The 25,086-nt window shown below is 45.7% G+C and overlaps 1 protein-coding gene across 4 annotated transcripts in view; it reads right to left on the bottom strand.

The window, feature by feature from the left end:
- Positions 1–513: 513 nt before the first annotated feature.
- The window catches only part of LOC139056978 (uncharacterized), a 117,375-nt gene continuing 92,802 nt past the window's right edge, over positions 514–25,086 (bottom strand). For 3 of the 4 annotated variants that reach the window (XM_070534761.1, XM_070534763.1, XM_070534762.1), the window contains 5 exons: positions 19,284–19,370; positions 9,757–9,982; positions 3,440–3,614; positions 1,717–1,832; positions 514–652 (listed from right to left, as the gene is read on the bottom strand). In XM_070534761.1, the coding sequence (XP_070390862.1) occupies positions 3,440–3,614; positions 9,757–9,982; positions 19,284–19,370 (488 nt within the window). In that variant the 3' untranslated portion in view covers positions 514–652; positions 1,717–1,832. The remainder of the gene's footprint in view (positions 653–1,716; positions 1,833–3,439; positions 3,615–9,756; positions 9,983–19,283; positions 19,371–25,086) is intronic. The other variant, XM_070534764.1, reaches the window with a different exon arrangement.

Genomic DNA, 25,086 nt, shown 5'->3' with positions numbered 1-25,086 from the left:
GCGTCACACTAAAAAGCAATCTCTGTATTGTTTTCTATTGTAGAAGATATCCGCCTTGCAATATGCCCAGCTTGATGAAGCATACACATTTCAACATTTTTGACAAAGCCAAGCGGCTAAATGTAGAACTAGCTCATACATCTACCATGTTAAAAGCACAGATGGAACCCTTGAGATAATCCCATCCCTTCCACATCACCGGCCACTAGCAAAAGGAAACACCAACTTTGTTCGTAAGAACGTGAAGAAAGGGGGTTAACCGAGGGGCCGGATTTTTAATTATCAGATGAGAAGTTTCTTGTCTTCTCATGATACAACTTTTTTTGTAGACGATGAACAAAACAAACTTTGTTTGTAGTCTTTCGATAGACCGGATATTGCGAAAGAAAACAAAACGTAGATGGAGTTGTAAGGCGCAGTAATGGGTATTTTCCTCCTTTTCTTGTGCTACGTTCCGGTGACATATACACTATAGAAGAAAAAAAGCTGGTCAGCCGAACTTACCAAACGAATGGGGTATGTACCATTTAAATCGGAAGGATCGAGCAGCTCTGAGGAATGCAGCACTGGTGGGACCATGCGACAGTGCTCATTGTGGTAGTCAGTGTAGGCTACGTATCCAACGGCAACAAAGATGTGTACGGGGTAGCTCCTGCAAGATGAAACCCAAAGGTGAGCCACTGATACTCACTCGTGTTTACGGGTTCATATCTCGCGAATAATTTTACTCGTGCTGCAGCACTGAAAATTGAAAATTGATAGTACAAATCTCTAGACGCACTGTTCTGAAACACAGGCATAGAAGAGGTGCAGAAGAATAAATTTAATTTTTCAGTGAGGTCAGTAAGCATTCTTGAAGGGAAGGTTTTAAACTAAATGCAGTTAAGACATATGAATGCAGCTGCACTCTGATATAGAAAGTGACATGTACACATACAATCGCCAGAACCCCAGCTGAGTACGCTGGTTGGGAGAATTGGGGTGCATTAGTGCAAGCTCTTGGGCCAGTTGGTTCATGATGACCTTGAAAAAAAGGGATACCAGCGAAACACAAAGGACGCGAATACAAGGAAAAGGCGTTAGACACGGACCGACGCTGGACTTTCAACTGTACTGTTTTCGCACGGTAATGTATTTTCGAGGTGTTTATCTATGCACATGTATGTCTTGGGAGGAGTTGAAGATGCGCATGCGTGAGCAGTTATGTGCGGCAATGCAAATTTCAATAAAATACAGTTGAAAGTCCAGCGTCCGTCCGTATCTAAAGCCTTTTCCTTGAGTTCACCTTCTTTGTTTTTCGCTGGTACCACCTTTTTTCAAGGCTGGGAGCTATTGCGAAGCCAAGAATTCGCTAGCCCGAACTGGAGAAATAATTCATTACCGACACTGTAGAAATCAGGCTATGCAAGGTTAAATTATAATCAAATACCTCTAAAAAGAAATAATAAAATTTGCATGCAATAACCATTGAAAAAATATAGCACTAGTAAAAAAAAATTATTTTCAATGTCTGGGCGTCCTGTTTGCTAGCAAGGTATTATAGTATTAAAAGCATAAATTGATTCTTGTTGACCGCGCGGCTACATTAAACAAACATAATTACTTATATTGATTGTCTTATGTGCTTAAAGTTATCGTTAAAACAAGAAGCGGCAAGAGGCAGGTGAGCGCCGCGTAAATTATTGTATACCTTCGCGCGTGTGGTATTAAGCTTACATTAACGCCTTCGTGATATCAGCAGTCATGGACTCATTCATCAGCGGGTAGTGCAATATGGTGTAACTGGGCCGAAGATGAAGGTCCATCTTGTCACTCATGAGTTCGGAAATCATCTGCAAGGTAACGGGGAAGAATTATTATTACGTAAGGCTGCAATGGAAGTCAACATGAGAAAGGGGCATCGCATACCAGGTGTCCCACGTAATTTGAGGTAAACTTCAAAAATATGCAAATGCAACGTAGCTGGACAGAACCAAAGTAATGTCGTTTGCCGCCGCTTGCAGATATTGAAATTAATTTTTGCACTGCGCCTGATTACATGAATCATCTTAATTGTTGAACTTCTCAAACATTACAATTAGATTAAAAGTGTCCATCAGAAAATTGTAGAGACTGATGATAAACTCCCGATACTCATTTATGTTGCTCAATATGTGCTACATAAAAATATCTCGAAGCATGAGAAAAGGCCGCTCATGCACGCAAAGTTCTCTAGCGGCCAGTGGCACGGCAGTTTTTCATGTGTTCTCGGTCTTCTTTCTAGTTTGGAAAAATTTTTAGGTATGGTATACGCACTGAGGAACAGAAAGCTGTATGAGGAGTTTTTCATGTTTGTCTACAATTTTTTTATTGACAGTTTTCATGTAGGCGTAATATTTGAGAAGTTGAATGATTAGGTCTAATTATATAGGCTAAATGCAAGAAATTATGTGGGTAACTTCAAGCGACGGCAAACATTTCCTTGCTAATGTCCAGGCACGTGGCATTTGCCTATCTGTAAAAAAAAAATTATGGGGTTTTACGTGCCAAAACCACTTCCTGATTATGAGGCACGGCGTAGTGGAGGACTCCGGAAATTTCGACCACCTGGGGTTCTTTAACGTGCACCTAAATCTAAGTATACGGGTGTTTTCGCATTCCGCCGTGGCCGGGATTTGATCCCGCTACATTATGCTCAGCAGCCTAACACGTTAGCCATTGAGCAACCACGGCGGGTGTGCCTATTTGTAATCTTTGGCTCATACTACATAGGACAGACACCCTATGCGTATGTATATGCATCTCTTGTGGCCCGGTTGAACAGTTTGGTGTTCGAACTTTGGTGGGAGTCGAACGCACAACCTTTCGTGCCAATTACGGGAACGTGAATTAAGGCATAGTTCATTAAATAGACTTAATTAGGGCGCTCAAACCCACAATTATTGGTGTAATTTAGGGCAATGTTAATTAAGATACCGCTAATTAACACAGTCGAGACACTCACACCCACGACCTTTGGTGGGAGTCAAACTCCGGGCCTTTATTGTTAATTGGGGCGTAGGTAATTAAGGTATATTTAATTAGGGTACTTGAACACGCGACTCAGGTGGCAGTGGAACCCACGACCATTGGTGTCAGTTATGGCGAAAATAGTAATGGGTAAATTAATTAAGCTAGGTTTAATTCAGGCGCTCGTAACCACGACCTTGGGAAGGAGTCGGACCCTGGACCTTTAAATTTACTCGGATTGCCCGCTTCACGAGCCATATAGGGTGTTCGCATTAAAACTAGTAAAGAGAAATCAAGTAATACGAACTAACAGTTCATTCGTACGGAAATGTCAAGTAATTTAACGAATGTCTCGTGAGCACGCAGGGTTGCGCCTTCATCGTCTTTAGGGTATTCTAAAGTCACTGTCAACATTTTATGTGGATTCCGACAGTCTGAATGTACCACTAACCTAGAGGCCTTTTGCTGACTGCGTGACGTACTCCAGAATACTGCCGTCCGTTAGTATAGCAGGCGTGTTCACTTGTCCGTAGTGGTACACCCGTTTGGACCACATCTCATCCAAGTACATCTTGGTGGTCTGATTGGCTATCAGAGCGCTCATTAAGGAGTCGCTTCTGCAAAAGCTTAAAACACGAAAAAGGAAAAATTTATTTTATTGAGGTAATGTTGATGGTCCTAGTCCTACTACGTTGCTCTGAGCAGTTCACTAAATTATGGAAGTGCTGAATCATTAGGCATTCAGCGAAGAGCTCACAACCCTGTGAAAAGAACATGTGGGAAAATTTCATGAACAAAAAGCTGATCAGCTAATCCAGCCATCCAGCTCAATGCAGGTACAATTTCTCTGATTAGGTGCAATCTTCTAAATTTGCGAAAAAGAATGAGGGTTGGAATTGACTGGCCTGGATCTAATGGTGTATTCTGATGGTGGTTTTTGAGCACTCTAGAGGGCCATGAAAAGTGGCATTGCGTTCAGATAGCAGTAGTCGAGTGCCCATACTGCGTTCAGATGGTTATTTCGGAGCGTCATTATCCGACTCAGAACGCGTCCAACCGCTTCATATTCGAAATGAGAGCGTTGGCGTGATCTGGCCAAGAGGAGTGTCACGTGACACTAACCGCTAGGGTTTGCCACGGTTGCCGACAGGTGACAGCGCCAGTGCACATTTTCGCCGTCACGAGTTTTGGAGCATCGTGCGTGTTTGTTGGGTTGTGGTCGTGGTGTTTTCGTGTGTCATTGGGGCCAATTTACATCCAGCAAGTTATACCTGCACCATGTCGAAACAAAGTCGGCTAGAAAAAGCGCATGAATCATCACTGATGCGTTAGAGCTCCTCGCAACCGAGGGCCTTGAAGTAGAGTGTATAAAAGTGTACTAGAATAAGGTTGAGCGGGATGAGCGGCTAAGGCGGCGAATGCTTTGGAGTGAGGCACGCGACTACAACAAAAATAGTGTGGTGGCGCTGCGATTGGAGGGCATTTGGCTGCATCAAGGTCCCGCCGTTAGAAATTGCTGGCGATACTTCTCGGAAGGTTCATTCGTACTACTTCGTGCGCTGGTATATGCATTCAGACCGCTGAAACGGTGTCTGTAATTGCATATGACACGTATTTATGCTTTGGGAGTAAACCTTCCTTTCTCTTCTTTATTTCATTTGTTTTTTCTTTATTGCCACTCGGTGATTGCTAGTGCATTGTGGCCGCTGTGGTCTGATTTGATTCTTCTAGGTTATTGTACGGCTCTCTTTGTAGAACATTTATTTTTCTTGTTTTTCAAGCAGCATGTATCCCTCATGTTCATTTTTGCGCACAAAATTTTCCATTAGTAGGTCTTGCAAAATGCAGACGGAAAAAGCATATGTAAGCTTCCTCCTTGCCGTTTCCAACAAATAAATCATATCTGCCCCGTCCGGTGCCCTGTAGTCAGATTTGCGGGAAGAATTCTCACAGGAAAGCAAGAGGAAAGAACTGCAGTGCAAAATTCTTTTCATATTTCCGTCTTCATTGCGTAACAAAATGCGGAGAAATTGGTAGGGAGTCCTTTATTGCGGTGGAACCTCGGGCACCTAAAACAGTTTTAATTAGCGATTATATATGCTAATTTTTAGCCCGTAAGCCTTTTGAAATTTTATTTCCAGTGTATGCTTAAAAACAGACAAAGAAGGAAGAAGAAAGCGGTGTGGTAGCCTAATTCGTGGCTACATAATGGATATGGAGTTGCGCTGCTCAACTCGATCTCACGGATTCAAACCAGGTCGAGCAATTCGATGGGAACGAAATGGAAAAACACTCTAGTACTTTTATTCAGGTGCACGTTAAGGGACCCCTGGTGGTGAGAACTGAACAGTGTCTCTCCTAATCATATCATATTTATTTAATAAAGAAAACAGAAAAAAAGAAGGCAGCTGCATCCTTCGGCTTTTTTTCTAGGGACGTGTAGAAATAATTCTCGAGTGTGATTTCTGACGAAAACATGTGACGCTTCTCTCATACTTCATACATAAATGTAAAGCTGTTCCCAATTGTACGGCCACTAAACTAAGCACATTCAGCATTATAAACGGCTGCTTTCAGTTATCCTGTGCAGTATCATAAGGACCATAATGAAGCAATTAAAATAACGACATGCCTCACGTACATGTAAAGATACTTGTAGACTTGCTGTTTTTGTTCAAGAAGATAAGTGTGGCACTACATTGGGCACTCAGTTTTAATGGGTTGCCGACATGGGAAGAGTGTAAAAACTTTTTTTGTCTTGCCTGAATCAAGTTATTGCCTCAACACGGGGAGCTTATAATGAATGAAAGCTAGGAACTTGTTCAGGAGAACTGATTAGCGCCCGCGCGTAAATTCTGTCACACATCATTCACAGTCATTCGAAATGACTGCGAATGACAGCACAGTCATTCGAAATGCGAGTGTTCACTTGCATCAGCCCCTCACATTCCAGACTTCAGAAGTGCTGTTATGTGTTACGTTCGAACGAAACGGCTATTCGATAATTTTAATAGTGAATTCTCAAGTCGAGTACGATCTGAATAGCACATACCATTCGATTAGACTATTATGTTTCTACTTCATTTCGCTCGCTGGCACGTTGAAGGAGATCGGTCGACAAGCCACGGAGATTACATTGGTAAAAACTTCCCCGATTCAGTTTGAATACTTAGGCAATATGTTGTTCCTAACACTGTTGTTCATATTAACATCAAATAATTGCCTTGTTTCCATTTCCTGGGAAGCCGATTGGTTTTAAAAGAAACACCCTTATTCTGGTCAGGAGTTTTCGCTTTCTCACTCAGTGCATTTGCTACATGTGATATTTTTTTTACACATATTCGTCAAAATATACCTATCTGTATACGCTTAGATTTGCCTAGAATCGCATTGGTCTTCTGCATCTCTTCGCGCCACGTAGTTAACAAACATGGTTTATTTCACTTTAATATCCTTATCTTCGACCATTGTCCCTGATCGATACTCCACTAACAAGAAGTGCGCGTAAAGTAGTGCCATATGAAAACAATTTTCTTAGCTTCCAGTCACAATGCGTCAGTCACAATGCGAGCTAGCGACTGCGCCAGCCATCGTTGTACTCTGTAAATGGCGCCGACCGCGTTCGAGCTGTGCGCGTTGCAGTCGTTTCACAAGGACGTGTCGACTGCCACAACAGCAGATGTGCTAATGGGGCTAAGAAATTCCTATCTTCTGTAGGACAATAGCCACGCGAAGCACGATTATTGTCGTGAAGGGCTATACCGGCGCTAAATATAAAAAGTGCACGAACCCACCCCTAGTGCTGTACACTACAGGAATAAATAAATAGATAAATAAATAAATAAATACGCCGCAGTGAATAACAGTGCGGAGATAAAACTTTTCCTTTTGGGCGTGTTAATTGTGCATACTCAACACATCGCGCTAGCAATAAAATATCGCGCGCTCTCCTTGTTCTTAACGTTATGGAAATTCTGATCTACTACGCGCCAGAAGGAGGAACGTCGTAGGCGGTCGCTCCGAAATTATTTTGAGAACTTGGGGCATTTTATCGTGCATCCCAAATAAAGCACAGGATCATTTTGCATTTCGGCCAAATATAAATGAGGTCGCCTGGACCGGATATCGAACCAGCGACTTCGAGCTCCGAAGAAGCGCAATGGCACCAATCATCCGTGGAGCGTCTCTCTTTCAAGGTGTTTCGGGAGCTGGTGGCAGCTGTAGCGGTGATGGGAAGGCCGAGCAGTGTGGATGACCCGACATTTCGAGGCACCAATTTCCACACCCCTCCACGCGCCAAATGTCCCAAAGCGAACGAGCCCGTATGGGGAGCACAACTACAGTATCGGCGACAAAAAATTGCTATATCCGGTTCTCTTGCTTTTCTTTGGCGCATGCGTATTTTCGGTTATCTTCTTTTTATGAATGTACGCTGGTGCACAAGCATGCGGATAAGATTCCGGGACCGATACTAGAATATTTTGAAGTAAAATTATGCAATACCATGTCAGCAGCGCTTCTATGTCTCTCCGGAAAATAGATTGCTTAGAAATACACCGCATTACAATTTGTGACAAGAAAACCTTGTTATCCTTGAAAAAAATAGACCGACCATTTACTAAAGTTTGAGTTGAAATAGCACTGCAGGTACATTTCTGTCTGGCTTGGTCCCGGTGTCGTGCGCTGCCAGGTATTCATCACGAACCACCTTGTCCGGCAATCAGGTCTTATGTTGCGTCCATCATTGTGTTTCTCCTTAGCCTTGCGATTTCTTGTCTTCGATTCTGCACCGAACTACAAATTAAATCAACTTGCCTAAATGTCGGCTAGAGAATGCCCCGTCCTGTTGCGGCAGTGGAAGGTGTTCCCTGTCATTAAGGAACATGCAACCTCCATTTCGATCTCGCAGTAAATGGTCCATTGAAGAATCCTTTTCCTCCAATCCACCTAGATTCCCTTCACTTTATATGGTACATAACTGGAATATATGTGTACCCGCTTAGAAGCTGGGTGGCACCACATGCCACTAACCTTATCGCTTATACCTTTCTTCTGCGCTTATTTTTGACATGCAACACCCACACTCCGGGTGAACAAATCATCGACTAGAAAAAAAAAACATTAATTTAAAACCTGTTCCCGATGTTCTCTACACTTGTACCACAAATAACCCGGTCGTCTTTCTCCATCGCAGTTTGACTAATATTTCTCTTACTATCGCCAAGTTCCAAGGCCTCGAGTATGGTTACTAGGTGCTGGTTGATCTATAGGAGCACACCGTGACACGCTAGCAAAATATTCCGTTTATTTTTTGCGTTGTCCCCCGATACATACGTATTTCTGTATACCTGCTTCATGGATAATAGTGTTTGCCTTGTGTTTTGTCCTGAAGGACTGTCGTACTTTAAAGATATACCTATTCAGTTTTCTCGCTGCTGTGCAGCTGTGGTCAATCTAATCTACCACGCCAAACTTTTGTTAGTAGCACACAATACGCAAATAGTAGCGCAAATATAAACTTATTTTGAAATGTTTTGCTTGAATCTCGATTAAGTGACTTACTCCAACCACGCAGGCGAACGGCTGCATATGCAGATGTAACACACGGTACTATATCATTCTTCTGTAATAACGCCTATTATTTAAGGTGTGTTACCGCTCTGAAAGCACCTGCGCTTCATCTGAGCAGTAGTTGTTTTCGCTGCTGCTCCTCTTTCTTCTGCCTAACGTGACTGCAGCCAGAAGAAACCCGTGAACCTCTCCTGTTCTATCAGGATTAATATTCTTTGCCAGCAAAATTGTGATAGTCACCCATATTGCCTAAGCCCTTCTCATGGATTCTGAATCTTAAAGCAGTAATGTCTATTTGAACGATGCTGAGTGGTCTTTAGAGTTTTGCTTTGCGAGTAATGTTTTAGAGTTAGGCTGCGGTGCATTGTTATCGAGTTTTGCGAATAAATTAGTGCGGGTGTCTTTTTTTTTCAATTTCTGCGTTAGCGTGTTGGCAGCAGAGCGGAATCATTCGGATGGTACTGCAGGGAAATCAGTGACGCCGCAAGCCACCGATGTCCTGCGTGACGAGAGACCAAGGAAGCAGCAGCGGCCACCAACGGGGCATCGACGCGGCTTCCGCGACGTGGGGTAGCCGTATCTGCTCCGTCGAAGCGCGCTGGTGACGTGGCGTCGCGGCGATGCCCTCTCCCCTCGCGCAACGCCGGGCTCGCTATCGAGGCAGCGGGCGTTTCGCTTCGTCCGGTCTGCTGCGTCGAGGCCCGAGTCAGCAAACGCTAGCCAGCGCCACCAGCAGCGCCATTTCGCTGCTACAGTCGTTGCCGGCTTTTTTGCTCAATGGGCCATTTAATGCTTTCACATCAAAAGTCGGTGACGTCATGTCTGGCATATCGAAAAAAAAGAATGAACTAAAACAATTGAGCATCAAATAAAACTATATTACTGGTTCTTTCCAAGCTTCGTACCCCATAAGCGTCACTGCTTTCCAGGCGAAGAGCATATTGTATATTATTTACAACTTGAAATAGGCGCCAGTGCTACTTTAAACACGGCTAAGAGACAGAAGCAAAAATTAGTGCTTCTGTCCTTTACATCAAATATCGGTATTCGTTAGAATAAGCTAATTTTTAAACAAACGGATAATAATCGAGAAGATCTATTGCTCATACAAGAAAATTTATTAATAGCTGATTCAATAACAACGACCATTGCTCATTTCCTGCGCTGGCAAGGCTACGCCACCCCCAGTGCACTCACACGTGGTCGATTCCGATTCCGTACTCCGTTTCCCGGTGATGAATTGCAGTATTCAAGAAATACGTGAGGTCACTCTGGTACGGGGGACTCAGCCTGTTGCCTCCAATCACGAAGAGCGAGTTGAACGTGATGATGGCGCACACTCCGTCGGCGGGAAATACGAACGTGTCAAGGCTGAAACCGCCACGCAGCGTGCACAGCAGCGAGCCCACCAGCAGCGATTTTCCTGCAGACGACCGACAGACGCAAAAATCAGAATAACAGAAAGCGAATACAAGAAACAGGTTTAGCCGCTCCATAATAATGACCGCTAGTACTTATCAGCCATTACTAATACATGCCTACGGTATGATGCGTCCCTCGGGGTACGCATTTCCGTCCCTCAGGGTACACATTTTTGTGTCCTTCAAGGTGCTTCTCTGTCCGATAAGTCCCGCCGCTATTCGAATAGCGCTGACCAGCAAATAGCTTTGCTGGTCAGCGAGCTCAGACAGTAGCTGGTATCAGAAAAGCTGTAATTCTAAACTGCGGAATATTCTGTCGATAGAAAGTTCATGAACACGAACCTTGGCAGGGTAAAAGCCAGCCTCACGCTGTGGTTCGAAAGCTCAAAACAAAAAAAGGTTACGGCGCTAGGCAGATCAGGATGAAGTAAGACACAACCAGAGACATACGGTAGCCGTCCTTTGTGTCTGGCTTCTTCCTCGACTACTTAGCGTCGTAACCTTTATTTTAAGTCGTCAACCAACTAGATCAGCAACAAGTTTTGTTAAACCATTCGAGCTATTTCGCCTTCCACTGTCCAAGGCCAGCCACAAGGTGCCTGGCTTTAGAGACGTAGTCGTGCCAGTGCCCAGTGTGGAGAGAAGTCGATTTGTGGCGTAGATTACTTGCAGGTGAACTTGTAAGGCGATAGGCAAGAGAGGAGGTGGCAAATCATAATGCAGGTAGATAGCTTCGATGAAAGACGGCTTGAGTCGGTGAATGGAAGTGACAGTGTCACAGCCATTGACAAAAGTTCTTAACGTCTTCTTATTGCGATCTAAGCCGAGATGGGGTCAGGTGTACGGCGCCTGAAAAGAGCGTCGAGTGGAGTCCGCCTGGACAAACACATGGGCCGAGTCAAGAAGATGGCGGAATATAAATGGTGTTTTATATTGACAATCTCTGGCCGGTGTTCCACGAATGCTGGAGAACAGATCGGTCATCTACGCAGAAAGACGTGCGCGGTTGTGTTATTTGTGGGCAAACTAAACACAGGCTGCTCGAAGTCAACACGTAACGGTGTAGGTTGAAGCTCGTCGAGCCAGGAATGTAGACGAAGTGCTGTGCGGCCGCTGGCTTGCTTGCTTACTGGGTGCCGAAAAAAGTTGCCTGGAACGAGGGCTGCTGACCCATAGAGAATTTCGGATGCCCTGGCTCCCAGATCATCCTTGATGGCTGTTCACAGCCCCAGTAGTACTAGAGGCAGCCTTTCCACTCACTGCTGTCTGTTGAGGGTGGCGCTCAATGACGCCTTCAGTTGCTGGTAGAAACTCTGGACCCTGCCTTTTCTCCTGGTGGTGGTAAGCCGTGTTGTTATGAAGACGTGTGCCTAGCAGTCTCGCCAGGTTATTAAAAAGCGAGCTTTGACATTGCCGGTTTCGGTAACTAGTTATTCTCCAAGGGCAACCATACCGCGTCACCCATGAAGCAGCAAATGCTTCCGCCACTGTTTCGGCCATGATGTCTTGTAGAGGCGTCGTCTCAGGCCACCTTGAGTACTGGTCGACACAGATGAGGAGGTACCTAAACCTTGGCAAGGAGGGAGAGGCCCCACCAGGTCTAAATGCACGTGTTCTAAACGGCTATCTGGTGGTTAAAACAGATTCACTGCTAAATGCATGTGCCTGGTCACATTCTCGGCTTGACAGGCTAGGCGGCTTTTTGCGCAGCTTCAAACACCTATTTTGATCGCTGGCCAGACGAAGCGGTCTGTGACAAGCCTTGGTGTCCTTTCAATACCGGGATGGCTTAACCCATGCAGAGAATCGAATATTGGCTACCGAAACTGACAGGGTGCGAACTGGAAAGGAGGTGCCTGCAATGTGTCGTACGTGACCAGTGTTGTAGTGTAGGGAAGCGTCACCTCAGCAAGCTGAAGCAACCAGCCTTGTTCCCGCGATTGTGACAGCTCAGCGTCATTTTGCTGGGCGGAGGCTAGAGCTCGGAAATCAACAGAGCCAGACGCACAGCGCCGATCCCCGACAGTGCGTTGGCTACCTCATTTTCGGTCCCAAAGATATCAATAATGGCCGTAGACAATACGGTGATAAACGAAAGTTGCCAAAGCTCATGTTATGAGTATAATGACCTCTTGTTCTTGAAAACGACAGTTAAACGCTTGTGGTCAATCAGAATGTAAAAGCTACCGCCTTAAAAAAAAACTGAGATGATTGACAGTGCAATCGATCGCCATCATTTCCCTCCTAAAGATGGTCTAGCGAGCTTCTGTAGGTATAAGGCGCCTTGAAAAGCATCCCAGCGGCCTCTAGTCTGCGTCATCGGGCTGCTGCAGTGCTGAACCCACTTCCACGGTTGACGCGTCTACCATAAGGCGAGTAGGCGCGTCGGCCAGTGGATGAATCAGCAATACTGCAGTCGCCATCTGCGTTTTGGCTTCCCGGAAGAAGGGTTCATGCTCCGAGGACCAGTAGAAGGCAGGTGTTTTTTCGTTTGAGTCGCTACGCAGGAGGTCGGTAAGCGGCTGAATAAAATGCGCACAGGATGTTATGAAGCGCCTGTGAAAGTTGAAGAGCCCCAGAAACTCACGCAACCTTCGGAAGGAGGTTGGAGAGGGGAAGTCTTCGATTGACCACAGCTGTCATTTTATTGGTTTGATGGCATGGGATGAAATGCGATGCCCGAGAAAATCCAGGGCATCAGCATCGACAACGCATTAGTGGGGCTTTAGGACAAGGCCGTATTCATGCAATCGCTCAAATAAAAGGCGAAGGTGCTATTTGTGCTGTTTGTGCTCTTTGTCTTGCGACTTGCAACGAGAATGTCATCAAGGTCGACGAAAATGAACCGGCGTCCGCGCATAACCTCTTTAATGAACCTTACAGGAGTTTGCGCCGCACTCTTCAAGTCATAAGGGCATACGGACAAACTAAATTAGGCCAAATGGAGTAGTGACTACTGTCTTCGGGGTGTCGCTGTATTCGACAGGATTTTTGTGGCACGAGCTCATCAAATCGATCTTGCTGTATATTTTGGTTCCCGCGACACGACCGCTCCTGTCATGTATGTGAGGAATGGGATATTGACCCGTGTAGTGACGGCATTCGAAGCTCGGTAATCACCACCAGGCCGCCAGTCACCACTGTCCTTCTTTGCTACCAGATGGAGAGATGAAGATGAATTGCTGGAGGAAGGACGAATAACGCCGAGCTGAAGCATGGGTTTGAACTCACGGCGGACAACTTCCAACTTCGGTCCTGCAATCAGTGACAGATGGGCCAGTGGTGGCAATATGGTGCGTCACTGTTTGTTTCACTAGCAGCGCATCGTTTCGGGGCTTCGTGAGTTGCAGGGACTCAGCAAGTATCTGGTCGTGTGTTGAGACCGGCCCAAACTGAGGTAGTGAGGCTGAGGTGTTGAGGTTTGACTGCAGGTCAAGTATATGGAGGAATGTGACGTTATCATTTAGTCGCCGATCGTGAGCATTCACACCTAGGTTGAAATGGCGTAGGAAGTATGATCACAGTGTGGCAAAGCTGACGTCGGCCATCACAAACACGTATCTGTGCAAGCGCCGCAGTCTGATGTCTAGCGTTATTGGCCGGAGCACATACGACGCGAAGACAGTGTTGTTCACTGCGTGGATCATGGCTGCAGACATGCCGCTTTGGGGATCTGCGGGTGTTATATACTCCATCAACCCTACAGGTGACATCCACCCGACAGCTCCCCTCCCGGCTGGAGTCTTCAGTCGGCTGGTCATCAAACCCATGGCCAAGAATATGCTACCCGGCCTCCACGACAGGCGCCGCCAACTGAAGGCACAAGGCTTAGACGTCACCTACTCCACTGACGAACATGCCATGTACGTGGACGCGGCGAAATGCGACTCTAACACATACGCAGCCTGCGTAGCGACGCCAACCACCACTCTCATCAGTGCCGCTACAGTGCGCACGCACTCCTCCACCACTGCCCAAGAGGTCGCTATCGCGCTTGCCATCGCGGATCCCCGCACAAGCACGGTCCTCAGTGACTCTAAGCAAGCCATCCAAAATTTCTCAAAAAACTCACTCTGTCTCCCCGCCGCACACATCCTCCGCGGTTGCACTCTCGACAGAACTGTAAGCTTAGTGTGGGTACCTGCTCACGCGGGGAACTCTGGGAATGAAGGAGTCGACCGTTTAGCCCGAGGCCTAACTAACCAGGAGGCCGGCCCCTCGAACCCAGATGTGCTCACAGAGGCCCCCAAATCCTATGCTGAAATTGCAAATTTCTACAAGGAGACGAGACGCGTGTACCCGCCTCCCCACCCCGACCTCGAACGAGCGCAAGCCACCACGCTTCGCAGACTGCAGACCGATTCAATTCTCAGTCATTCTAGGCTTTATTTAATCACTGGAGGGGATTACGACCCCATATGTACTAAGTACGACCATGGAGTGTTCGCCACTCGGGCACACATTCTCTGGGGATGCGAGGGTAACCCTCCCCCACAATCATTACTGCCAGCTCCCTCCGACGAGGGTTGGAACCAGCTGCTGACAAGAGCAGACAAGAAAACGCAACTGGCACTCGTCTCGTGGGCCCAAGACGTCGCCCCCACCTGGGAGCCACACTAGGCCTACCTGCCCTAACTTCCTACCCTTCAGTGGCAAATAAAGTTGTCTCTCTCTCTCTCTCTCTGGGGATCTGCGGCCATGGCGGGAGCGATAGACAGCTCGGCTCCGGTGCTGACGAGGAGGCGGGTGCCGGTGATGCGGCCGACTACGAATAGGCCGCTTGCTCGAGGACCGATGTCGCATGCCGCCGTTAGCGACTAGCCGGTGCGGTGACCATCGACAAACAGGGCTGAGCGCAGCAATTCGCTTCTTCGCGAAAGCGACTGTGGTACCAGCAGAACTAGCATGGTGTCTAGTGAAACTGCTAGACTGCGAAGTTGGTCACCAGTGTTGCTGCCCATAGTCACCTTCTCTAGTACACTGATAAGTAGTTGACTGGTTCCTCCACGCGCGAAAGTCAGTCTCCTGGCTCTGAGAATTTGACAGTGGTGATAGGTAGCTGTGCCGAAGACGAGCATTCGCATATGCGGTCAGCGAGTGCAGCTAGCCGTTCGAGAATCGTCTTGTCGGAAACCGCCAGTACCATGCACGCGGTCTGTGGGAGGTGTTGCGAGAACAGCTCGCGCGAAATTGGAAGCTGGCTCTTGCTTGTGGAGTGCGCACCCGGTAGCTGGCACAACCGGTGCAGGAGTTGTGACGGTCGTTGATCCCCGAGTTCTTCGCAGAGGAGCTGTTGGAGCCTACTCTGTGGTGATGGCTCGAGGAGCTGCATGGCCATGAGTTTCCGGTGTTCATATGCGGTGGCCGAAGGCGTACCCGCGAGCAAGTCGTCTATGGCATCAGCGATGTCGAAGGATAACGTGCCGATGACGTGCAGGTACATTTTGATTTGTGAATTGATGCGCCGGAGTAGAAAACGGGTTTCTACTTGTGTAAATGAAACTCGGGGATTTGTGGGTCAATAGCTGGGAAGCTGGAGCTGTGCTGTGATGACGGCCGACATAATCGTGGCGTCGTCTCTCTCAGCAGGAGTAGGAGCAGCATTGTCAATTGCTAGTGCTCAAAAGAGCGTAAATGTCTTGGGTTAGCACTTTTTGAGAGCACGGTTTGGCGTAGGCAAGGGATACACGTTTCCACAGCTTAGAAACAGAGAATCGACTGGCTTTATTCAAAAGTACAAGCGGGTTTGCCGAGTGGCAGTGGTGGCGCCCCAATCGGGCAGCCGCTTTCCTTCACCCGAAAAAACAGGGGGCAATGACCCACACTGCGGGGACAACAAAGTGGCTAACGGTCGCTACAGGAGCGAGGACCAGATGTGAGCAAAGCGATCATGATGAATGGTCATGCGGTATAGGTGCAGCAGTCCTGCAACCTGTAAGGAGCTGTGGGCGCAACAGACTTCGTCTCGTTGTGTCCACAAAGAAGGAATGCGAACGATGATAGCTTGTGCAGCCGGTGGAGGTGATGCGGAGACGCGTTCTCTTCGGGAATGTTGTGTTCAGCCACTCCAGTTCCCCACTGTAGAGATAAGGCGGATAGAACACGAATCCTTGTCACAGTAAAAGCCAGTCTACTGCTTGTTACTGCCACTTGGGAGACCTCGTTTTCCTCTGTCCGAGGACGCCGCCACAATTCAACCACCTGGCGAACACTAAAATGTCCGTCACAGGACGCTGACAGCGATAGGTATTACAGCTTATTTCGTGCTGTTTGTGTCCTCTGTGCCATTTATCATCATGTTTAATTGTAAACAAAACTGCAATTGACAACAAAAAATGAAAACTGCAATTATATTTCACATCAACGGAATGGTTTAATCTTCACCCTTAAGTGTTACAGAGTGTTAGCCATGGAGTTAACCAGCAGCCTTAAGGACTACAAAATTTTTCTGTGTTTATCATTCGACCGTCTCATTCAGCAATTTCATTCACTACCTGTGTGCATACTGCGACGCGGTACTCGTACATTCTATGTGCTATAGTTCGGCGCTTTAGAATATTGCAATTTTGTTACATGCCTTACAGTAAAACATATACCTTTTCCTGTAGTCAGGATGACTCGGTTCTATTAGGTTACCACATATCGAAGCGTATAGTTTTCAGAGTTGACCTGAATTCTGAAACTTGGCACCTGTTATTTTACGTACTGTAAATCCGAAGTCAAAATGAGTGCCCACTGATGGAAACTCAATCTGGAATAAAACGTAGATAAATAGGGGGTGAAATGCCTCAGAAATTCTGGCCGACGTTAGGATAGGTAAACATTTCTCTGTCAATGGCTGCTTGGATATCCTTGGCGTGTTAGTTTTAACAGGTTAGTACAGTGTGGTCTCGTGGAGAATTTAGAGTTTTTCTGAATTTTTTTTACTTTACATGCTGAACTTCTGTAGGTTAGCTTACTGTGAACAGTGATCTCACTCGGGATTGGCAGTATGATTATATTAATTAATTAATTAATTAATTAATTAAATGACAACGTAAGATGAGAAAATATGGTCCCCATGTAGCCTGAGACACATTCGAACATAGACAAGCAAAAGTGTAAGAAAATTTGCGCAAAAAGTCATTCACATTCCAAAAACATACAACTATACCTGGTTCCGAATGCGTACCTATATGCATACACTTGAAAGCAAAACGAAGTTACTGCAACTAGGCTGCGATGTTGCGTTTCCGGCTTCTGTTGCATTTATAGCAGTGGCTTAATGGAAGACTTTCGAAAAGTCAGCACCACTTGTGGCGCCGAGGGCATTATCGGAAAAATATGGTGGGAACATTATCGGAAAAAGCATGGTTCGCGCCGACACCAGCCTTGTTAATTTAGTTCGTAAGCGAGTGTTTACAAGATTATACGGCCCTTAAAACTACTTCGTATGCAAACTTCGCGTGGCTGTGTGCTGATTTACTATCGCAATCGATGCTTCGTCTTTCGCGCGAAACTGCGACATCTTTTGCGGGAGCTGCATCGGCGCCATGACACTTGGTCGTACAGCGCTGCGGACGGCAATGTGCCCGGCGTCTTTCGCGTAAGTACCGCTGCCGCTAATGTCGTTGCCGAAGTACCTCACACGTGGCGCACTGTTACGAAGTTCTAATAATGGAACGACTCAAGAATGGGGTTGCGTCACTTCTAGCCTTTTTAATCACGCGATTTGAATGACTTTTGGAGGTGGGGGGGGGGGGGGGGCAATCTACTGCCATCACTAGAACCGCGGAAGGCGCAGCGGTCGGCACATTAGTGCTTTGGGCGTTTGCGTTTTCTCTCAATATTGCTCCAAAGCATGGAAAACGATTTTCGTGGAGTGCGTTGCGTGATAAGAATTTCGCGAAATATGGTTGAGCGGCGAAAGCAGTGCAGTGCCGACCAATTTACACTTGCTGTACGTTGTGGAAGTTTAATTGACCTTGCGCTGCCTTATACGCTGTGAAGGCCTCATCCCAACCAGAGCCACCATACTGGAGCGCTTGAAATCCTTCCCGATACTTGAAAAATCCTTGATTGCGAGCGCCGCGCTGTGAAGAAGCAATCAGCCACGCCCATCACGGAATATAGGCTCTGTCCGTAGGAATTGCACGGCCCGAGTGAAACCTGCCAGAGCGCGCAATTTAGGAAATCATGGCCTAGTTTGCCAAGCTTCCCATCGGAACTTTCGAACAGTACGTACTCTGGTTTCTCAAGATGTTGACGCAAGCGAGCCCGATCTCGCACAGCTCACGCTTCGACGCGCACATGTCTCGCGCTGACCATATGCAAAAAAAAAAAAGCATGGGGTCAGCAGCTGGTGGTTTCTTTTTTTTTCCGTGGGCTATTCAGCTACAGTTGTGGATGCGACTTCCCTTCTGTAAGAAATGTCTGAGAAGTTAAGTGCTAGCGAAACGTGATAACGCTTCGTTAACACTATCGGACGGTGGCTCCAATCAAACGCCGTCGAAACGTTTTGTAAAACTGTGAGCCTCGAGTACTCCTAAATAAAAAACACTCGCATAAACCTCCTAGCTGTTGCCAGTATACATCAAGGCATGTTTGGGAGCACAAGCTGGGAAGTAAGCGCCAGCGGCAGGCAATGTTTACGTGCAATCATTTGGTGGTGCCCGACAAACTCCTGAAAACGAGTTAAAATACTTATTACAGATATGCGGTCAAAATAATATTTGCGATAATATAACCAGCATGATGATATAACCAGCATGCAGTCGCTTTTCAGTAAGGAACCGCTGCAGTATTTACCTTAATTCTTAGGAATTATCACATTCTGATACTGCATCAAACCATGGAGATACAAAGGGTGGTGACTCCTATAACTTACCTTACTTTTTTCAGAGCACAAAGCTCAATATAACTCGTGATTATGCCTCAAACTGGCAATAACCATCATAATGCGCCTTTATACGATAGTTGAGAAAATCTACGACAACGCACGCTTTACACTAGTTACGCTTCCGAATGAAATAAAACCATATAAACCTCAAACCAGAGAAGCAGAAGTGTCGTTGACTGACTTCATACGTATGGAGGCGCACTTCATTTTTCCCTACAAAGATGAGTCGACCACGTTCCGCAGTTTCAACTAATCGTGGACACTGGCTAGTGCGTCAACTACGCAGAGCAGTCTTCCAACTTTATTGTTCTGATTAGTATTTCTCGGTTCCATTTGAAAATCTGCATGATAGTAGACGCTGTCGTCTGCTGAAGTGAGTGAGTGGATACGGCGGCTAATGGTAGCATCGCTTAGCCTGAACTCACGAGTCGGAGTGGTTGGAGTCGTGTTGCTGGTAGTTGTCGTGGGAGTCGTACTCGCAGGACTTCGCATTGTCGCAGGACTCCTGAAAGCTGCCAACGTGGAAGAAAATGCAATATCCCTAATTAAGGAAAATGCAATATCCCTAATTAAGGAACACTCGCAGGTTAAAAAAGAACTTCTGTGTTGTCATTCAGTGGTATCTTACGGGAATTGTAGAATTGTTAGAGAGCGTGTAAACATGAGAGAAAAAAAAACAAGAACTTCCAAAACGAAACTATTTTCCGTTACATACGCACGACTTTGTGAACTCGCGTAAGAAACAAACAACTCGGCGGCAGTGTGATTTACGTGTCCTTTCACCAATACTTAAATAGAACATTGCTGTTTACAAGTGGCCTCTATTTGCAGAGCATCGTCGAAATACATCGAAAATACGAGAACAATCACGATAATCCTGGAGCTTGCTGCATTGAGCTCGCGCAATCTGACAGGCTGGCCGGCTTTTCTAGGTGTATTACAACTGTGACGTAGAAATGGCTTACGTTTCGAACGCGTCTCGTGCAACTCTGAGATAGCACTGAAAGCCCACTAGAAAACAAAACTGCACAGCCATGTCGCATCATCATACTCACTTAGTCAATTTATTTACGCAGAGTGGTGAGGAATGTTTACATTAGTATTGTAGTTAAATGTGTAAAGACATTACTAAATTCATTAGGCGAAGGTGACGATTACCTTTGCAGATGTGATGGTCCTTGACTAAAAGGTAGGGGTGTGCGAATATTCGAAATTTCGAATACGAATCGAATATTTTCCTTATTCGAAGCGTATTCGATTCGAGAAATGCATATTCGTAAATTCCCGAATATTCGAGGACGGCCGAATAATGGACGAAACGGCGAATATATTCGGACAGATTGTGAATAATTTAGCAATTAACGAATTATACGCTTGCTCCACATTCTCCTAAGAACATGTTTATTCACTGAGAGCTTCACATGGTCCGCTCATTATCTGTATGCTCTGCATCAAGATGGCAAGTTGGGCCAGTTGGTTGGGATTCATAGTAAGGTTCGTTACAGCGCAACACAAAACAAGGACAAAAGAAGGTACAAAACGACGACACAGCGTTTCAGCACTGTGATCTTAAGTGCTGTAACGAACCTTACTATGAATGTGTACGCTCTGTTCCAGTCTATCTGCATCAGGCCCGTGAGACATGATCAGTTTCAATTTCTTTTTACCAAGCTTTATTCCAGGGTTCTTTCATAACAATATATGATGTACTTTCGGGCTTTGTAAGTATGCGGAATAAAGTATGCACCTAGAAAATGTTACCTGGACCAATGTTGTCATAGTGCATAGAGAGCCTTTACTTTCTGAACATGTGAGCAGTCAATTTTCCTTCGCGATAATCTGTAACAAGCGTTTACCTGACAGAGCATTACCTTACATTACCTGAGTGCATTACCTAGAATGAGTGCCTCTTTAACCTGAAGCAGCCTCGTAAAATGCAATATTATTTTTAAAAGGGTAATAAAGCTATTGTTACCTCGTTTTGCAATATTTTAATAGTACACATATATTCGATATTCGATTCGATATTCGAAGACAGTTTTTCGCCTTATTCGTATTCGATTCGTATTCGAAAATTTCAGTATTCGCACACCCCTACTAAAAGGCCGACTAGGGCCTCTTTTGTACATTTAGAATCGTTATAGCTATGTAACAAGGCGACCTTAGTGGGTCCTTGAAAGTAATTCTTTTATACTTGAGGTGTGGCAGGCACTTTGCTTTGCTTGCTCTGGTCGACGAAAACTCTTCAAAGAGCATCACTAAACCTACCGGCTGCCTTTTACACGAGAGAGCGTGAGTCCCATTTTCGGGAGATCGTGTGTAAACTGTTCTGTTTACTGTCATATCAATGCATTTTAGGCGTAACGCACTTCCAATGCATGCATGTAGACATAGGTGGCAGTAACGAGAGATGGTGAATTTATAGTATTTGTTGACGCCATCTTCTCTCATGAGCTGATCCTGGATATAGTTTAGTCTGAACATCTGGGCCAATCCCGATGATTCTGCTGTTTAAAAATGTCAGCCAGTCCCGTAGAAGATTCACTCTAAAGGCCGACGCTCTTCCAACTCGCCTCAGGCGAGCGGCGACGCGATACCGTAGCGTGCGTAGTGACATCGCATTCAGATCGTGGAGGAGCGGTAGAGCGCGATTGTGCTGGGGAGCATTCAGTACATCGGGGCAATGGCGTGGAATGAGACCAGTGCTCCAACGCCAGCTACTCGCCTTAGCGTTGTTATGCCGCGCCCGAATTGCTGACCGTCGCAGACATTGAAGCGTGGAATAGGCAACATGCAGAGAGTGTCAGACGTCTATGCATGCGCTAAAAAAATGTTGTAAGACGATTCAATCCCTAGTTAGCGTCGATCAATAGTTGTCGCTCCAGCGCGACTCTAACAATAAGTTATAGGGTTCATACTCTTCACAACCCGAACTGGCGCAGGAAAACTTTGTGCTTCATCGACATCAAGTTCAAGTTGAACCACCTTCCGACGACTTTCTCGTGCGTGTGCGCTTAGTATTCTCGAGATGGCAAGGATGGGGCGTACTATGCAGAGACCCTGCCACGGCGAATGAACCACAACGATAGCCTGGGTTAGACCTCTCTCTCTTCTCGTCAACATACAGAGCTGAGCAGATGCTGCACGAGCTGTGTCCACTCCAAACGCGCCTGTTAAGTTCAACGTTATTCTCTTCATTGAACGATATTGATACCCACTGAAACACATATGAAATTTTCATAACTTCTACGGAGCGCCGTTGTCGGGTAAACATGGAGGCTGGATCCAGGAATCCGTCATTCGTCAGCTTCAGCTCTGAAACATCATTTCTGTAGGGTAGTTTTCAATCGCGCTGTTTTTTACAAGATTGCCAAGTATTTTGTGCTTTCAAAAAAGTACCTTTCTTATTTGTATAATAATTTTCAACCCTGTTCTGACCCTTTCTCGAGTAAGGTTTTCATTTACATGACGCAAATTATCTTCAGCATTCCTGAAGAAAATATCATCAAGAAGTCACGGTTACTCAGGTATTCGCCATCAATACTCACTTCTAGTCCTTCCCAGGCTAATAGCTTGAATATCTTTAAGCCTTCCTTGAGCAGCATTGAAGCGATTGTCTTTTTTCCTAATGCTTTTCATGATCTATATTTGTCGACGCTCTTGTGGAGACTTAACGTAGCTGCAGAGTCTTTTTTAGACATTTGATCAGATAACCCTGTCTGCTTCTTGTACTCCTTCACTACGTAACGCATGCCTCCCTGTTCATGTCTATATGGAACGAAATTCGTTTCGTAACCAATAAAGGTAATCAATAGCAGCTTGCTGTGCTCTCAAGATTTCTGTAATGCATGAATGATGTCACAGATAGGATCCATTGCGGAATACCTCATAATGAGGCTAGCCTGTTTTCTGGGTTCACTGAAATCAAATGTTGCCCTGCTTTTATATGAAATTACGTTGGTGAATATTTTTCAGCGTACCGAAAGCACACTTGTGCGGCCATGATGTTTCTATTCTTTGAGGTCTCCCGTATTACGAATTAGAATAATGTTAGCATTCTTAGCACTCTCTGGCACACTTGAAGTATTGGCGCATTGCGAATAAAATGGCGCAACCCTTTCGAGTATAATACCCCCACTATACTTAATAAATCGACGTTTATTCTATCATCAGTTTTTCCGCAGGAGACGTCTTGCCAAGCTCTTCAAACCTTCATCGATAGCTACACATGGAGCTTCTGCACATTACTCATTATTACTTCCAACGCAGGAGGCGTGAGTGGCATAGCTACTTTGAAAGTCATACAGGATTGCTTTGCTGCCTTTATCATATCGTCATATTTGCTGGTGACATTATCGTGCTTATTGAACACCTCACACATGTTGCTCTTTTTTATGTGAAGTTTCCATCTCACTGATTTAACGTTGCCCCAATTTACCACAGTTCCTTCGACCTTTGCGCCGTTTTACCATGCAATATACCTTACGTTCTTTTCTTTGTCGCAGGGTTTGACAGTTCATTAAATTGCTTCTCATTTCTGAAGTTTCACACTTCCATGCTTACTAGTTTCTCAAATCGGCCGTTTCAACCTTGGTTGAGCTGATATACTTGTTGCCTCGGTGCGTTTTCTCAAAATTTACTTGGTACCACTAGAATTAGACTAGTTGCGGTTTGCGGTACTATTCAACATCTACATATTAGCGCAATCTTTTTCCGAAGCCGCACAATTGTCCTAGAGTGCTCGTCTTATTCATCTGCTTTGCACCTGACTGCCTCCATATTGGCCTACTTCCGTGTGACATAAATTTTGTTGTTTCTCTCTCTCTATCTCTCTTTGGTTTCATATTTAGGGGTCAATTTACGTTCTGTATTCAGAGTTGCAGTTAGTGCTCTGTGCTTTTTTGCGCACTGTCCGGAGCATCAATTCTTTTCTCGTTGTCTCTGGGTCTATAAATTCGAGATATTTCTCGATAACACGAGCCAGCTCATTGCAAGCATGCGCACTGCATTACTGAAGAAAAACATTTTGCACATGTCTCTGATCAAAGGGTTCCTACACAAAGCAGAGCAGTTCCTCTGAATACAGGATGACATTGAATGAGTCATTAGTACCAAGCACTGCATAATGCACCCAGTTAATTGAACGATTGCTGCTATGCTAGAAAAATAATAGGATGGTAAAGAAAAAGAAGCTATTTCATCTGCAGCAGTTGATCACACTTCAATGTTACAAAACAAAATCGGCAGAGCCATTTATGACTGGTTACGTGTGGTGATGCGAAAATATTATAGCAGCTAAGAAGGGTGACGGTTTGTGCTAGTTGGTTTTCCATTTTAGACTGCGTGGTACAGCGCAAAGCGTCGCGCTGTCCCAGACACTCTAGTATAGTAGCTTTGGTGAAATATTTTCCGTTGATCTCTTCGATAGGTATTCAAGCCCTTTCAGCTGATCCAGTGTGTGTGTGTGTCCACGTGTCACAGCTGCCGCTGAGGTCGACATTTCAAGGTCCATTGCAATAGACGGAGCACTGATGAAATGCGAAGAAAAAGTTACGCGCGGGAGGCATTGCGCTCATTTTATACACACATGACTTGGTGCAACCTCCTCCCGATTGGCGGCATCGTCACGTGACCAATGGCACCCTCACTAGACCACGCCTTTACTCAGCCAGACAGCTGCGACATGACTCGTGTAATGACGCACGCGACACCTTTAGCCAGCCAGTACCTCGGAGTCGCCGTGCCATTGGGAAAGCGTGCTCGTCTATCATCCCGGAGGCGCGAGTTTGGTCCCCACCCAGGCCCAGATGTGCGAACTTTTCTATTCGAAGTCATTATTTACTTTGTTTACAGAAAGGTCGTGGAGAAATTTGTCGTCCATCCGGGCACTTTTGCCGTATTTTTACTGGTTGCGCCGCCAGCCATTTTTCGTACCATCGTTCAGTCACGCCGCCGACTACGACGCCGGATTTTCGCGTAATGGGGCATATAATGCTTTCGCATTAAGAGTCTTACATATTGTGAGAACAGGTTTTCAGATTCTTGTTTGCAAGTTTTGAGCCGAAAAATTTGCAAACACTTGAGACAGGTAGCGACACCGCCTCAATGTGAGGTCATGCAAATTGACGTTGTCTGCTGGGTCTCGTTACATTTTTATTGGTAAAAATCAGTCGCACTGCATTTAAAAGAGCGAATGCAGAATTTACCAACATTCACTCTCATTTACTG

This window comes from Dermacentor albipictus, chromosome 3 (genome assembly GCF_038994185.2).
Source record: "Dermacentor albipictus isolate Rhodes 1998 colony chromosome 3, USDA_Dalb.pri_finalv2, whole genome shotgun sequence".
Classification (NCBI taxonomy): Eukaryota; Metazoa; Arthropoda; class Arachnida; order Ixodida; family Ixodidae; genus Dermacentor; species Dermacentor albipictus.
This window is presented reverse-complemented; position numbering and strand designations above follow the sequence as displayed.